Consider the following 16480-nt stretch of genomic DNA (forward strand, 5'->3'; position numbering starts at 1 on the left):
AGGAAGCATGATGTTGCCTTCAGGAGAAATTGCGTTTTTTAGTTTATTTGAGATGAAACTTCAGACGTTTCCTCCATGTTAAGTTGGCGGAGCGTTCTGAGAGGAAGGCAAAGGTTCCCGCCCGGGTTCGAGGCCTCCGGTGCATTCTGGGTACAGCGCCAGCTGTGGCGTGATTGGGCGACGGTGGGGGCCTAGCCGGGCTGACCAATGGCATCACGCCCCGGGTGTGACGAAGGCACGACGGCAGGCTCGCCTGCAGGAAGAGGTATGAAATGACTTCCTATCAGGTAGTCGAGCTGACCGAAATTGCGCTCGAGAGCCCGCCTCTCAGGGAGACGTATAGGCCTCCAGAGTGGTGTAATACGGGCAGTTGACGTGTTCCAACGAAGAGGAAGACCTGTCGACTCCAGCGGGAGTATTGTGGCAGAGCTTCTCTGGTGTGAGGACGACACCAAGGGCTCGGTGCCGACAGGGACCTGAGTAGCTTCGTGAAGCGGCCCTCGGAGGAGTGTTGAACATTCCTGCAGGCAGCGCACTTTGGAAGCTGTGTGGAGACCAATCGGTAGCAGTCCTGGTCTTCTGAAATTCAGAAATCGTTTACCCGCGATACGAGGCTGCGGTGAGGCAGTGGACCGATACTGGAATGGACCGAATGAAATGGATTGACTTTAGAATGGTTCACGACGGACCGAAACGTCGTCGTCCCTTCACCTTCTAGTGTGTGCTCTTGTCAACATACTTCAGCCACGTTATTGTGACTCATCGCCTGCAAATGGACCGATACGTTAAGTGAGTTAGTCTGGGTAAGTGAGGCAACAGCTGTCTCCGCTTGTCATCTGGTGAGGAGCAGATCCCGACGAGGAGTCGCTCAACGTGGAGCTATGAGGATCCTCTCATTGTGAGGCTGAAACTTCGACCGGCAATATTGGTCGATAAGGCAGCTAATTTTGTCCCTCACATTTTCCCCTCTGGTGTTAGGAAAAGTTGTACATACAAAATGTGATAACCAGGAATTACATGTGATTGGAGTTAAGCACAATTATATTATGAGGAACCAGTGATTATATCTTGGAGTGGATTAGGCAGTGGTTTAAAGACTACAAACTTTTGAAGAGATGTTATAATATATCTATTTATGTCAGGTGATATATTAGTATTTACGGGAACAGCCTCATACGGGCGATTCTTTGGGCATAGACACCCCCTGCATGAACACTAGGGAGTGGTGGAGTTACCTCACTCCCTGTGGGGTGCAAGGCTGGGTTCGGTGGTGGAACTCTGCCCCCCTGGGAGACTGAGGAGCTCCCCTGTGGCGAACTGAGGTACCCAGGGGGGGGGGGGAGGCAAGGCCCCATCAGTGAGGAGCTCTGAGCGGAGAATCTCTTATGTACTCCAGGGATTCCACACGGCTGGCTGATCAGGGGTCAAGTCTCGTCACAACATTATATATATATATATATATATATATATATATATATATATATATATATATATATATATATATATATATATATATATATATATATATATATATATATGTCGTACCTAATAGCCAGAACGCACTTCTCAGCCTACTATGCAAGGCCCGATTTGCCTAATATGCCAAGTTTTCCTGAATTAATATATTTTCTCTAATTTTTTTCTTATGAATTGATAAAGCTACCCATTTCATTATGTATGTGGTCAATTTTTTTTTATTGGAGTTAAAATTAACGTAGATATATGACCGAACCTAACCAACCCTACCTAACCTAACCTAACCTATCTTTATAGGTTAGGTTAGGTTAGGTAGCCGAAAAAGTTAGGTTAGGTTAGGTTAGGTAGGTTAGGTAGTCGAAAAACAACTATTTCATGAAAACTTGGCATATTAGGCAAATCGGGCCTTGCATAGTAGGCTGAGAAGTGCGTTCTGGCTATTAGGTACGACATATATATATATATATATATATATATATGTCGTACCTAGTAGCCAGAACTCACTTCTCAGCCTACTATTCAAGGCCCGATTTGCCTAATAAGCAGAGTTTTCCTGAATTAATATATTTACTATAATTTTTTTCTTATGAAATGATAAAGCTACCCTTTTCACTATGTATGAGGTCAATTTTTTTTTATTGGAGTTAAAATTAACGTAGATATATGACCGAACCTAACCAACCCTACCTAACCTAACCTAACCTATATATATAGGTAAGGTTAGGTTAGGTAGCCAAAAAAAGCTAGGTTAGGTTAGGTTAGGTAGGTTAGGTAGACGAAAAAACATTAATTCATGAAAACTTGGCTTATTAGGCAAATCGGGCCTTGCATAGTAGGCTGAGAAGTGAGTTCTGGCTACTAGGTACGACATATATATATATATATATATATATATATATATATATATATATGGCAGTGTCGCGGTCAAGAGGGGAAATGCGTGCTGTATCATGGCCACGCACCCAACCTCCAAAGAGATGGACGAGGCCTTCGAGCACTGATTGTGATATATATGTGTGTGTGTGTGTGTGTGTGTGTGTGTGTGTGTGTGTGTGTGTGTGTGTGTGTGTGTGTGTGTGTGTGTGTGTGTGTGTGTGTGTGTGTGTGTGTGTGTGTGTGTGTGTGTGTGTGTGTGTGTGTGTGTGTGTGTTCTCTGTAAACTGTAGCAATGCAATGCAATAAAATAAATAAAATAATTTAAAAAGAATAGGGTGGGAGAAGAAAAGATTAAATTGTTCAGTGAGAACGCACAAGGTTTTCTCTGAATGCTCTATATTTTCTTCTTTGAGGCTGCGGGTCCCTACAATTGCACGTGAGGTGGTACCCCTGCTCTCTCTCTCTCTCTTTCTGTCTGTCTCTCTCTTTCTCTCTCTCCCTCTCTGTATATATGTATATATATATATATATATATATATATATATATATATATATATATATATATATATATATATATATATATATATATGCATGCATACATACATATGTCGTACCTAGTAGCCAGAATGCACTTCTTGGCCTACTATGCAAGGCCCGATTTGCCTAATAGGCCGAGTGATTTTCATTTTTTCAACAAATTGTTTCCAATTTTTTTATTTGAATTATTATAATTATACTATATAAAGAACAAAAATTATTGACTTAGTTATGTTAGTTTAGGTTAGGTAGGGTTGGTTAGGTTCGGTCATATATCTACGTTAATTTTGACTCAAATTGAATAAAATGAACTCATACATAGGGAAATGGATAACTTTATCATTTCATAAGAAATTTTGTAGAAAACTATATAAATTCTGGAAATCTTGGCTTATTAGGCAAATTGGGCCTTGCACAGTACGTCGAGAAGTGCGTTCTGGCTACTAGGTAAGACATATATCTCATATATATGTATATATATATATATATATATATATATATATATATATATATATATATATATATATATATATATATATATATATATATATATATATATATATATATATATATATATATATATATGTCGTACCTAGTAGCCAGAACGCACTTCTCAGCCTACTATGCAATGCCCGATTTGTCTATTAAGCCAAGTTTTCCTGAATTAATATATTTTCTCTAATTTGTTTCTTTTGAAATGATAAAGCTACCCATTTCATTATGTATGAGGTCAATTTTATTTTATTGGAATTACAATTAACGTAGATATATGACCGAACCTAACCAACCCTACCTAACCTAACCTAACCTATCTTTATAGGTTAGGTTAGGTAGCCGAAAAAGTTATGTTAGGCTAGGTTAGGTAGGTTAGGTAGTCGAAAAAACATTAATTCCTGAAAACTTGGCTTATTAGGCAAATCGGGCCTTGCATAGTAGGCTGAGAAGTGCGTTCTGGCTACTAGGTACGACATATATATATATATATATATATATATATATATATATATATATATATATATATATATATATATATATATATATATATATGAGAGAGAGAGAACATTATAGTAAGATAGAACACGACAAACGTCTTCACATCACACACAATCTTCAAAACACTCAAGAATTATGAAGGAAAATAAGGATGTGTAGCAGCCACATTTCTCAGACTCGGCGTGTAGCGAGGACCTTAACCCCGAGGAGAGCCAGGGCGTTGTTTCCACCCCTATGCTCGTGTGACACAAGGCTGAGAGTCCCACACTCAGACGGGGAGGGATCTGCCCATCACCACCCTTCCTGCCATACACCGGAAATAACGCGATGTGCGTAGTTCTGAGATGTGGGTTAGTAGGAGCGACGAGGTGGAGTTGAGAGGGGAGGGCTGGGGGTAGGGGAAGGGGAGAGGGGGGGGGGGAGGGGGGAGGATTAGCGAGAGTGGAGGAGGGGGTAAGGGAAGGGCTGGGGCCAGGCAGAGGGGGTAGGGGGTAGAAAGTAAGAGGTGGGGGAAGGGGGGGAGGGGTAACGCGGAATTAGGGAGAGAAAGAGGGAAAGACCGAGGATGGTATCAACGAGAGGGTGGAGGGAGAGGGTGGAGGGAGAGGGTGGAGAGGGTGGAGAGAGAGGGTGGAGGGAGAGGGTGGAGGGAGAGGTTGGAGGGAGAGGGTGGAGGGAGAGGTTGGAGGGAGAGGTTGGAGGGAGAGGTTGGAGGGAGAGGGTGGAGGGAGAGGTTGGAGGGAGAGGATGGAGGGAGAGGTTGGAGGGAGAGGGTGGAGGGAGAGGTTGGAGGGAGAGGGTGGAGGGAGAGGGTGGAGGGAGAGGGTGGAGGGAGAGGTTGGAGGGAGAGGGTGGAGGGAGAGGGTGGAGGGAGAGGGGTGGAGGGAGAGAGGGTGGAGGGAGAGGGTGGAGGGAGAGAGGGTGGAGGGAGAGGGTGGAGGGAGAGAGGGTGGAGGGAGAGGGTGGAGGGAGAGGGTGGAGGGAGAGAGAGTGCCAGGAGAGGGGTGGAGGGAGAGGGTGGAGGGAGAGGGTCGAGGGAGAGGGGTGGAGGGAGAGGGGTGGAGAGAGAGAGGGTGGAGGGAGAGAGGGTGGAGGGAGAGGGGTGGAGGGAGAGGGTGGAGGGAGAGGTTGGAGGGAGAGGGTGGAGGGAGAGGGTGGAGGGAGAGAGGGTGGAGGGAGAGGGTGGAGGGAGAGAGTGCCGGGAGAGGGTGGAGGGAGAGAGTGCCGGGAGAGGGTGGAGGGAGAGGGGTGGAGGGAGAGGGGTGGTGGGAGAGGGTGGAGGGAGAGGGTGGAGGGAGAGGGGTGGAGGGAGAGAGGGTGGAGGGAGAGGGGTGGAGGGAGAGGGTGGAAAGAGAGGGGTGGAGGGAGAGGGTGGAGGGAGAGGGGTGGAGGGAGAGGGTGGAGGGAGAGGGTAGAGGGAGAGGGTGGAGGGAGAGGGGTGGAGGGAGAGGGGTGGAGGGAGAGGGTGGAGGGAGAGGGTGGAGGGAGAGGGAGGAAGGGAGAGGGGGAAGAATAACGGGACATCTTACACCATATTTCTCCTCCCCGATAATTCACACTCAATATTCAACCTTGTTTACCCTCGGTAATTTTCTCTCTAGTGAAGATACGCTTTAATTACCTCGTTATAAATGTTTCATGACCAGACAAACTGCGGTTCCGGCCCTGTGTAACACTGTTAGTATTCCGGAACAGTGTTACACAAGACAGGAACAGTGTTACACAAGGCTGGAACAGTGTTACACAAGGCTGGAACAGTGTTACACAAGGCTGGAACAGTGTTACACACGGCTGGAACAGTGTTACACAAGGCTGGAACAGTGTTACACAAGGCTGGAACAGTGTTACACACGGCTGGAACAGTGTTACACATGGCTGGAACAGTGTTACACAAGGCTGGAACAGTGTTACACAAGGCTGGAACAGTGTTACACACGGCTGGAACAGTGTTACACACGGCTGGAACAGTGTTACACAAGGCTGGAACAGTGTTACACAAGGCTGGAACAGTGTTACACACGGCTGGAACAGTGTTACACATGGCTGGAACAGTGTTACACAAGGCTGGAACAGTGTTACACAAGGCTGGAACAGTGTTACACAAGGCTGGAACAGTGTTACACAAGGCTGGAACAGTGTTACACACGGCTGGAACAGTGTTACACATGGCTGGAACAGTGTTACACAAGGCTGGAACAGTGTTACACAAGGCTGGAACAGTGTTACACAAGGCTGGAACAGTGTTACACATGGCTGGAACAGTGTTACACATGGCTGGAACAGTGTTACACAAGGCTGGAACAGTGTTACACAAGGCTGGAACAGTGTTACACACGGCTGGAACAGTGTTACACATGGCTGGAACAGTGTTACACAAGGCTGGAACAGTGTTACACAAGGCTGGAACAGTGTTACACAAGGCTGGAACAGTGTTACACAAGGCTGGAACAGTGTTACACACGGCTGGAACAGTGTTACACATGGCTGGAACAGTGTTACACAAGGCTGGAACAGTGTTACACAAGGCTGGAACAGTGTTACACAAGGCTGGAACAGTGTTACACAAGGCTGGAACAGTGTTACACAAGGCTGGAACAGTGTTACACAAGGCTGGAACAGTGTTACACAAGGCTGGAACAGTGTTACACAAGGCTGGAACAGTGTTACACAAGGCTGGAACAGTGTTACACAAGGCTGGAACAGTGTTACACAAGGCTGGAACAGGGCTACACATTGCTACACTGGATGCGAGATTATCTACAAGGGAGAACACGTCAGGTGAGGTACCGAGGCTTCATGTCTGAGGAAAGGAGGTTTAAGTGTGGTACCTCCCAGGAGGGAGAGTTTTAAGTCCAACATTATTCAGTGTATTAATGATCAGATCAGCACCAGACATGTATCCTCAAGGGGGTTTCGACGATCATATATGCTGATGACATTCTTATACAAGGCCCGTCTGGTAACACAATTCAGTGCATTAGTTAAAAAGGCTGACAAAATCATATATGAGTATAGGAAACGAAGAAAATTAACACTTACTGTAAATGGTAAGGAACTGAGCCGTGTTCAGACATACAAGTATCTGGGCATGTATGCTGGGTACACATGTATGCTGGGTACACATGTATACTAGGTACACATGTATGCTGGGTACACATGCCAGAGTAAAAGTGCTGAAATAAATCTTATCAGCATCTTGTGCAAATCCAGACTGCATCCTCTGAAGGTGCTAGCATTTTATGGTTCAGGTGTTGGGGTATCTATCTTGCGGATGTTATATATAAGCACTGTTCGGTCCTGATGGACTACGTAGCGCCCGTTGTCTTACACAGGACGAGGCAGAATTAAAAAAATTAGAGTTGATACAGAACGAGGCTATGAGGATTATTCTTGGATGTCAAAGAAATGCAATGACTGAAATAATGAGAATGGAATTAAATTTACAGTGTGTATGATAGTCCGTGACATTAACACTAGAGTATTCGCTTCATGAGGAGAGGAGGCGGGGAATAAGCTGTTTCTCAGCGTTCATACTTGCTTGAGTGACGTACACACTTCCAGGACACGGTGAGAGACACGCTACACGATGGGATTAGCTCATAAACCTTAGTTAATGCGATGCACTTGACTGCTGTAAACCCTCTCGACAGTGTAATAGGTCTGCTCCCTGGAAGGTATCAAAAATAGATGTAGAAATTGTGCCCCTCAAGGTAAAAAAGATTCACCATGAACCGGGACAATTACGGTGTTTGTATGGAAGCATGATATCTCGGTTACCAAGAGGCAATAGTTTACATGTATATTGTGACGGGTCGGTGGCGGAGGATGGCAGGGCAGGGTGTGGTGTCTTCATAAGGGAATATACTGAGTTTGGAACTGTGGACAGAAAAATTGTACTTTGACTTTAAGTTGTGGATGGAGGTGGCTTCCACAAGTTCCTCTTTTATAACATTCCACTTGTTAGGTACCTGTACAGAGTACGAGTACTTCCTTACGTCCCTTCGGCTCATTTGTGCCTCCAGCTTCCTCCTGTGTCCTCTTGTGGTGCTTTCTCTGTAAAGAGATTTGGAGAGGAGCGACGTATAGGTTTTACGGCGTTGCGTGAGGGGTGTTATGAGCGTGTTATGAGGGTGTTATGAGGGTGTTATGAAGGGTGTTATGAGGGTGTTATGAGGGGGTGTTATGAGGGTGTTATGAGGGGGTGTTATGAGGGTGTTATGAGGGTGTTTTGAGGATGTACTCATAAATAACGTAGCTCCACCGACCCAAACCGTAAGTACCACACTGGTAATTTGGCCTGTGATACCTGAGAGGAGGAGGGGGGAGGGGGAGCCATTAGTGGGTAGGTGATTATTGTGAGGAAGGAGGGACGGGAGAGTGGAAGTGAGGGGAGCAGGCAAGGCAGATTAGGGAGAAAGCGAGAGTTCGATGGATGAAAAGGAGGAGGGAGGGGAAGAATGGAGCATTAAGGCGGGAGGGAAAGAAAGAGGCAGGGAGAAAGGTTACGGAGAAAGTAAGAGAGCGAGGGAGGGAGGGATTAGAAAGCGTTAGGGAGGGAGGGAGAGGGGAGGGACACATTAACAGCGACACACGATACAAGGGACATAAAAGCAAGAAGAGACAAAGACGCAGGCAGAACAAGACTCATCAGATGGTAGAAAACAAAGACTGGCTGGGACCATGTAACCAAGGCAGCAACAGTCTTAGTAGAACTGAGCGCGTCCCGTCCCAAGCTGGAATCCCTACCAACACACCCAACGTAACTGTCCCTATTTTTCCGCTTCTTACAACTTGTAATAAAGTTGTTACATCTTGTTAGAACGTTTTTATGATGTGTTAGAACGTTGTTACAACTTGTTAGGTGTTAAAACTTGTTCGAATGTTGTAACGACGTGGTAGTTTGGGTGTGTGTTGGTGGCTACGGTGAAGGCTGCCCTGGATGGCGGTGTCCCCTGGTCTGCGTCGCCCTTAATGTCAATGGCTCAGTACACAGGAACTGTTAGATGTTGTCTCAGTGGCCAGCCATATATAATAGTGATGTTAGTGTTTATACAGGAGAGTAGTTATGAAGGATGTTTCAGTGCTTATTACTCTAATTGATGATATCGTGATTTTGTTGAATCCTTTGTTTTTGGCCGAAGGGGCAACGATGACGTTGGTTGCCAAGAGGCGTCTATGGCTGTGTTGCATAGTGAAACACACGAGTGTAGTCGAGTGCTTTTTTTCTAGCTTTTGTTTTTATGTTATTCTGCCCTTACTGACTCTGTATGGCCCTGTTTGATGTGAGGGGAGAGTTCAGAGGGGAAGTTTTGTTTTCCGAGGCAGTTTTATATCTTTTTCCGGCATGAAGCAAGTGGGCTGATCTTTGGGCAGATTTTAATCGTGCAAAGCACGGGCTCACCATACCCCGTGCTACTTGGAACTTTTTGTCCAGGTAGCGAATCTTAAACAACATCGTGTAACGACACCTCGAGATTGTTGTAGCCAGACTCCGGGTAGTGTGTGGTGACACTACAGCGTTACTGGGGACCCGGGTAAGGCTACTTTTGTCACGCATTCTGGGGAAGAGAGGGGGGTGGGGGGCAGAGGATGGGGGGGAGGGATCAGGCGTGGATCGTATATATTAATGTGCATAAAGCGGATGTTGGGGAATGCCTGCTATCGGACGGCTCCTGTCAGTTTTACTGACCTCAGTTTGGTTGTTGTGCTGTGTGGCGGGGAGTCTACGGTGCCATGTGGGGTAAGGGTTTGTGGAAGATGAATTGTTGTCTGCTACTGGCGGAGGAGGTCGTTGTGTCAGATTTCTGTGGTCAAATGGGAGATTTTGCTTGTCTGTTGGATTGTTGGGAATTTTGTGTAAGGTGGAATGTAAAACCTTGTTCGTGTTTTTTGTGGAGAGGAAAGCTACTTAACATTACGGTCTGTTCAACCTATTGCAAGCACGGTTGGTTGAACTGTATGGGAAAATGAGTATGGGTTGAATGAGTTTGAGGGCATTCAGTAATTCAAAGCTCGTCTGAGGGGCTCTCAGGTCATGGTGGCTGAGAGGGTGAACGTACGGGCTCAAATGAAAGAACGTCTAGATGAGGAACGCCTCTCGAGGTGTCTGCTAAACAAGAAGACGACTCCCCGAGGCCCCTGAGGGACCTGTCTTCTCTAGGACGCCCTCCACATGAAAACTCTCCTCTCCCTGTGGCCGGGTTTTCTTTCAAGGGCCTCTGTATCTGGCTCTGATGGAGGTCGGTTCTATAGTCCCTCCGCTCCTCCCGAGTGATCTCGTGTGTTGGGTATGTGGGGGTATGTCGATGATATGTCTGTATCTGTTGGTTGGGACGGTGGGGTTAGTGGTGATCAGCTGGTTGTGTCGGACTTTGAGGGAGCAGCCGGGGAGGGAGTATACCAGGTTAAATCCTTTACGATGGGGTGTGGGAGTTGGTCTAGCAGCGGGGTCTTGGCCCGGTACGGCCCGGTTTCCAGTTTTGACGTGGATTGAGATATGATGTATGTGTATCATATCTTATCCCATGTATGAATTAGTCGGTTACTGAGGAGTTTCGTCGGTGTGTCAAGGTTGCAGTGGATGTGTCGTCAGAGAGAGCATTAACCTTGTTTCAGAGGAAGTTCAGCGTCAATTGTAAGATAGGAAATGGTCTCCCAGCTGGAGGCCCAGACACTGAGGAATGGAGGAATGAATATTTTGTGTATTGAGGGCGAGCTTTTTGTTCGACTTTTCATGAGTAACAGGAAGTGGCCTTTGTTACACTGCCTTACTACTCCTGCCATCTTCAGCTCTCTGACGCACCTGTGTGATGCGGGGTCGTGTCTTTCAGTACTGGGGGGCGGGGTGTACTGGGACCTGGTGGATCCAGCACAGGTGGGTGTACTAGGAGCTGGTGGATCCAGCACTGAGAGGAGGGGGGTGGGTGTACTGGGAGGTGGTGGATATGAGTGCTCCAGGCGTGCAGGAACCGTATCCAGTGTAGTTGGTGGATATTTTGGAAGACTTCGTGTGCGGTTTCGAGCACCTAAGGACAGGGAGCTGTTGCTTCCGTATCTACACAAGACATTGCCAACGAATAAGGAAGTGGTGATGCTGAGGTCTAGAGGAGGAGGAGGAACATGTAGGCTGTGAATAAGTTAAGCATCTGTAGGGTAATTTCCCAGCAGGTATTAATGTGCTTTCTTAATTTATTTTAATTATTTATATTGGGTTTATTGTAATTAATACTTAATATTACTTCAAAGTGGACTGTATGGTAATATTTATCCTGCTGGGTGCTTTACCTGAACACAAGTAGAGGGGGGGGGGGTATTTGTACATAGTTTATACCACAATTGGTGGTTAGAAATAAACTACAGTATAATGTGTGTTAGTATTATTGTAAAATTATAATGTTATATTGTAAAAATATAATAGGTTAGTATAAAGTAAACAATGGCCTAGCTGTTATTGGTAGTGTGAGAGAGCTGGTCCTTCAACATCAGAGTCGTTTGCCTCATGTGGACTGTCTGGTCCTATTACTGACAGCTGGCCCAGTTAATGGCGGCTGTTGGGGCAGTCAGAGCTTGTAAGGCGTCTGTTCAGTATCTTGCAGGTGTAACAGCTCTCTGTGATTTTTCTCCCTTGAACCACACCTGCGAAATGATTACAGAGGACTAAACTGCATCCACAAATGTGTCATAAAACAAGGAAACATTGTGTAATTTGTGAAACCCGGCTTACCCATGTGGTAGATTTTTCTCTCATTATAACCGGCAAAATCTGTACATAAATTTAATGGGCATTAACTCTATTATATACTCAAGTGGCTTTACGTTGTCCGCTAGCGTCATATGACGTCACAAACTATCGACATCCTATTTCCCACTAACATTGAAAAGATGCTCATTCTCTGCCTGTGTTTCTAAATCACTCACTGACGTTTATTATTATATATTTCTTCCTCTGACCTCTTAATTTCTGGTGCGGAAAGCAGAATAACTCTCATCAGGTAGACTCTTTTCTCTAGGCTATCTGGGGTCATAACAATACACAATTAATTTTACTGGGTACAATACCTCCCAAGGTTAGCGAGATCTTCGGTTGATCGGAAACTTAGTGGTTCCTTTGTCGAAGCTGGTGGGAAGTGTATGAGATCTAGTTGTGACATTTGAGACGGAGCTGCTCTCTGTGTTGTCTTGTTTACAATCAGTGATCCGGCTGCTCCTCCTCGGAGCAGTGTCTCTCAAGATTTTGGTTCCAAATTCCTTGACTTATTGACTTAGGGAGGTAGACTATACTTTTATTGATAATTATATTAGATCCAGTCATAGTGAATACTTTCTTATTAATTTTAATCAGTAGACTGTAGTTTTAAGGATACGAGATGTGTTAAATATGTGTTTTGTGACGTGACATCACGGATATCCCATTCTCTATTCCTTTACCGACTATCTAAAGTCACTTGACACCATCTTATGACGGTTACTATGTTAGTATATTAGTGTTATGTGTCGGGTTGCCGACAGCATCTATTACGTAGGGCTGTGTAACCTTGCGCATCACCCATGATGCGCAAGGTTAAAGTGAGCCTTCGAGAGAACCAGGTCCTCAACAAAGCTGAAATACTCCAGGCGATCAACACAGCTGCCCAACTCTCACCTGCCGACACCCGCGATGGCGCGACACTGCTTGTCTCCAGTGAAGGTGACCTTAAGAAACTGTTCTCGACCTCCTACACTGGCAGCTCTGCAGGCCGCCAGCCTTACTCATACTCCACCACGACGCTACGTAGCTGCTCGAACAGTTTTTGTCAGGAGGGTCAGCTCCTGGATCACGGTACACCGACATCACTGATATTATCACCAGCATCAACTCAGCAAACCCGACCATGATGATTATCACCCAACATTATCTAACACAGTGCACAATTACAACCACAACAGACTACTGGAACATTATCTAACACAGTGCAGAGTTACAACCACAACAGACTACTGGAACATTATCTAACACAGTGCAGAGTTACAACCACAACATACCACTGGAACATTATCTAACACAGTGCAGAGTTACAACCACAACAGACCACTGGAACATTATCTAACACAGTGCAGAGTTACAACCACAACAGACCACTGGAACATTATCTAACACAGTGCACAGTTACAAACCCATTAAAATTTCAACTAAGATTCATTAGAGCAGAAGAAGTTGTTAAATACATGGGACAAAATCTTACTGAAACGACCATACGAGTCATAAATACTCACATACAGCCTAAGTCAAACAGAAACAAGCAACACTTAGGGATATCCCTGCGCAGGAATATCCCTGAAAAAAAAAGGTTTCACCCTTTTGGTCAGCTGATCTCATATATTGTCTATGGGGGGGTCGCCGTTTTGGAGGTAATTTCTGTGGAGTAAATAGTTTGGTTCTTGCGCGGCTGTTTGCGGTATTCACTCGAGTCTCTGCGTAGAATGTTCCTTGAGGAATTCAGTCTATGATTTACGGACAGGAACGTGAAAATGGCAGACTGATAGTTGTGGGATCGGTCCGTGTTTGGAGTATACCAAACTGATTTCCAGTGCTTTGTATGTTGCCGATATGTGAGATTATCAGGATATGGGTCATTTTGTTAGTGTATTTCTCGTCGTATAGTCGACCACAACGGTGTATAGTCGACCACAACGGTGTATAGTCGACTACAGTGGTGTATAGTCGACCACAGTGATGTATAGTCGACCACAGCGGTGTGTAGTCGACCACAACGGTGTGTAGTCTACCACAACGGTGTATAGTCGACTACAGTGGTGTATAGTCGACCACAGTGATGTATAGTCGACCACAGCGGTGTGTAGTCGACCACAACGGTGTTTAGTCGACCACAGTGGTGTATAGTCGACCACAGTGATGTATAGTCGACCACAACGGTGTGTAGTCGACCACAACGGTGTTTAGTCGACCACAGTGGTGTATAGTCGACCACAGTGGTGTATAGTCGACTACAGTGGTGTTTAGTCGACCACAACGGTGTTTAGTCGACCACAGTGGTGTATAGTCGACCACAGTGGTGTATAGTCGACCACAACGGTGTTTAGTCGACCACAGCGGTGTTTAGTCGACCACAGTGGTGTATAGTCGACCACAGTGATGTATAGTCGACCACAACGGTGTGTAGTCGACCACAACGGTGTTTAGTCGACCACAGTGGTGTATAGTCGACCACAGTGGTGTATAGTCGACTACAGTGGTGTATTGTCGACCACAACGGTGTTTAGTCGACCACAACGGTGTTTAGTCGACCACAGTGGTGTATAGTCGACCACAGTGGTGTATAGTCGACCACAACGGTGTATAGTCGACCACAACGGTGTATAGTCGACCACAACGGTGTTTAGTCGACCACAGTGGTGTATAGTCGACCACAGCGGTGTATAGTCGACCACAACGGTGTATAGTCGACCACAGTGGTGTATAGTCGACCACAGCAGTGTGTAGTCGACCACAGCGGTGTATAGTCGACCACAGTGATGTATAGTCGACCACAACGGTGTGTAGTCGACCACAACGGTGTTTAGTCGACCACAGTGGTGTATAGTCGAACACAACGGTGTATAGTCGACCACAGTGGTGTATAGTCGACCACAGCGGTGTATAGTCGACCACAACGGTGTATAGTTGACCAAAGTGGTGTATAGTCGACCACAGCGGTGTATAGTCGACCACAGCAGTGTATAGTCGACCACAGCGGTGTATAGTCGACCAAAGTGGTGTTTAGTCGACCACAGCGGTGTATAGTCGACCACAGCGGTGTATAGTCGACCACAGCGGTGTATAGTCGACCAAAGCGGTGTATAGTCGACCACAGCGGTGTATAGTCGACCACAGCGGTGTATAGTCGACCACAGCGGTGTATAGTCGACCACAGTGGTGTTTAGTCGACCACAGTGGTGTATAGTCGACCACAGAGGTGTATAGTCGACCACAGTGGTGTATAGTCGACCACAGCGGTGTGTAGTCGACCACAGCGGTGTATAGTCGACCACAGTGATGTATAGTCGACCACAACGGTGTGTAGTCGACCACAACGGTGTTTAGTCGACCACAGTGGTGTATTGTCGACCACAACGGCGTATAGTCGACCACAGTGGTGTATAGTCGACCACAGCGGTGTATAGTCGACCACAACGGTGTATAGTTGACCAAAGTGGTGTATAGTCGACCACAGCGGTGTATAGTCGACCACAGCAGTGTATAGTCGACCACAGCGGTGTATAGTCGACCAAAGTGGTGTTTAGTCGACCACAGCGGTGTATAGTCGACCACAGCGGTGTATAGTCGACCACAGCGGTGTATAGTCGACCAAAGCGGTGTATAGTCGACCACAGCGGTGTATAGTCGACCACAGCGGTGTATAGTCGACCACAGCGGTGTATAGTCGACCACAGTGGTGTTTAGTCGACCACAGTGGTGTATAGTCGACCACAGAGGTGTATAGTCGACCACAGTGGTGTATAGTCGACCACAGCGGTGTGTAGTCGACCACAGCGGTGTATAGTCGACCACAGTGATGTATAGTCGACCACAACGGTGTGTAGTCGACCACAACGGTGTTTAGTCGACCACAGTGGTGTATAGTCGACCACAACGGTGTATAGTCGACCACAGTGGTGTATAGTCGACCACAGCGGTGTATAGTCGACCACAACGGTGTATAGTTGACCAAAGTGGTGTATAGTCGACCACAGCGGTGTATAGTCGACCACAGCAGTGTATAGTCGACCACAGCGGTGTATAGTCGACCAAAGTGGTGTATAGTCGACCACAGCGGTGTATAGTCGACCACAGCGGTGTATAGTCGACCACAGCGGTGTATAGTCGACCAAAGCGGTGTATAGTCGACCACAGCGGTGTATAGTCGACCACAGCGGTGTATAGTCGACCACAGCGGTGTATAGTCGACCACAGTGGTGTTTAGTCGACCACAGTGGTGTATAGTCGACCACAGAGGTGTATAGTCGACCACAACGGTGTATAGTCGACCACAGCGGTGTATAGTCGACCACAGCGGTGTATAGTCGACCACAGCGGTGTATAGTCGACCACAGCGGTGTATAGTAGACCACAGTGATGTATAGTCGACCACAACGGTGTATAGTCGACCACAGTGGTGTATAGTCGACCACAGAGGTGTATAGTCGACCACAACGGTGTATAGTCGACCACAGCGGTGTATAGTCGACCACAGTGATGTATAGTCGACCACAGCGGTGTATAGTCGACCACAGCGGTGTATAGTAGACCACAATGATGTATAGTCGACCACAACGGTGTATAGTCGACCACAGCGGTGTATAGTAGACCACAGTGATGTATAGTCGACCACAACGGTGTATAGTCGACCACAGCGGTGTATAGTAGACCACAGTGATGTATAGTCGACCACAACGGTGTACAGTCGACCACAACGGTGTATAGTCGACCACAGCGGTGTATAGTAGACCACAGTGATGTATAGTCGACCACAACGGTGTACAGTCGACCACAACGGTGTATAGTCGACCAAAGCGTTCTGTTGTGCTTGAGCGTAATCTCCCGTCAGGGCCTTGTTTGTCT

The 16480-nt window shown here is 46.5% G+C and overlaps 1 protein-coding gene across 1 annotated transcript in view; it reads left to right on the forward strand.

Annotated features, from left to right (window-relative positions):
* Positions 1–207: 207 nt before the first annotated feature.
* Positions 208–16480, forward strand: part of LOC138363452 (uncharacterized) — a 37789-nt gene continuing 21516 nt past the window's right edge. The window contains exons 1-2 of the mRNA XM_069322670.1: positions 208–265; positions 5529–6660. Of these exons, the coding sequence (XP_069178771.1) occupies positions 208–265; positions 5529–6660 (1190 nt within the window). The remainder of the gene's footprint in view (positions 266–5528; positions 6661–16480) is intronic.

This window comes from Procambarus clarkii, chromosome 1 (assembly GCF_040958095.1).
Source record: "Procambarus clarkii isolate CNS0578487 chromosome 1, FALCON_Pclarkii_2.0, whole genome shotgun sequence".
In the NCBI taxonomy this organism is placed as follows: domain Eukaryota; kingdom Metazoa; phylum Arthropoda; class Malacostraca; order Decapoda; family Cambaridae; genus Procambarus; species Procambarus clarkii.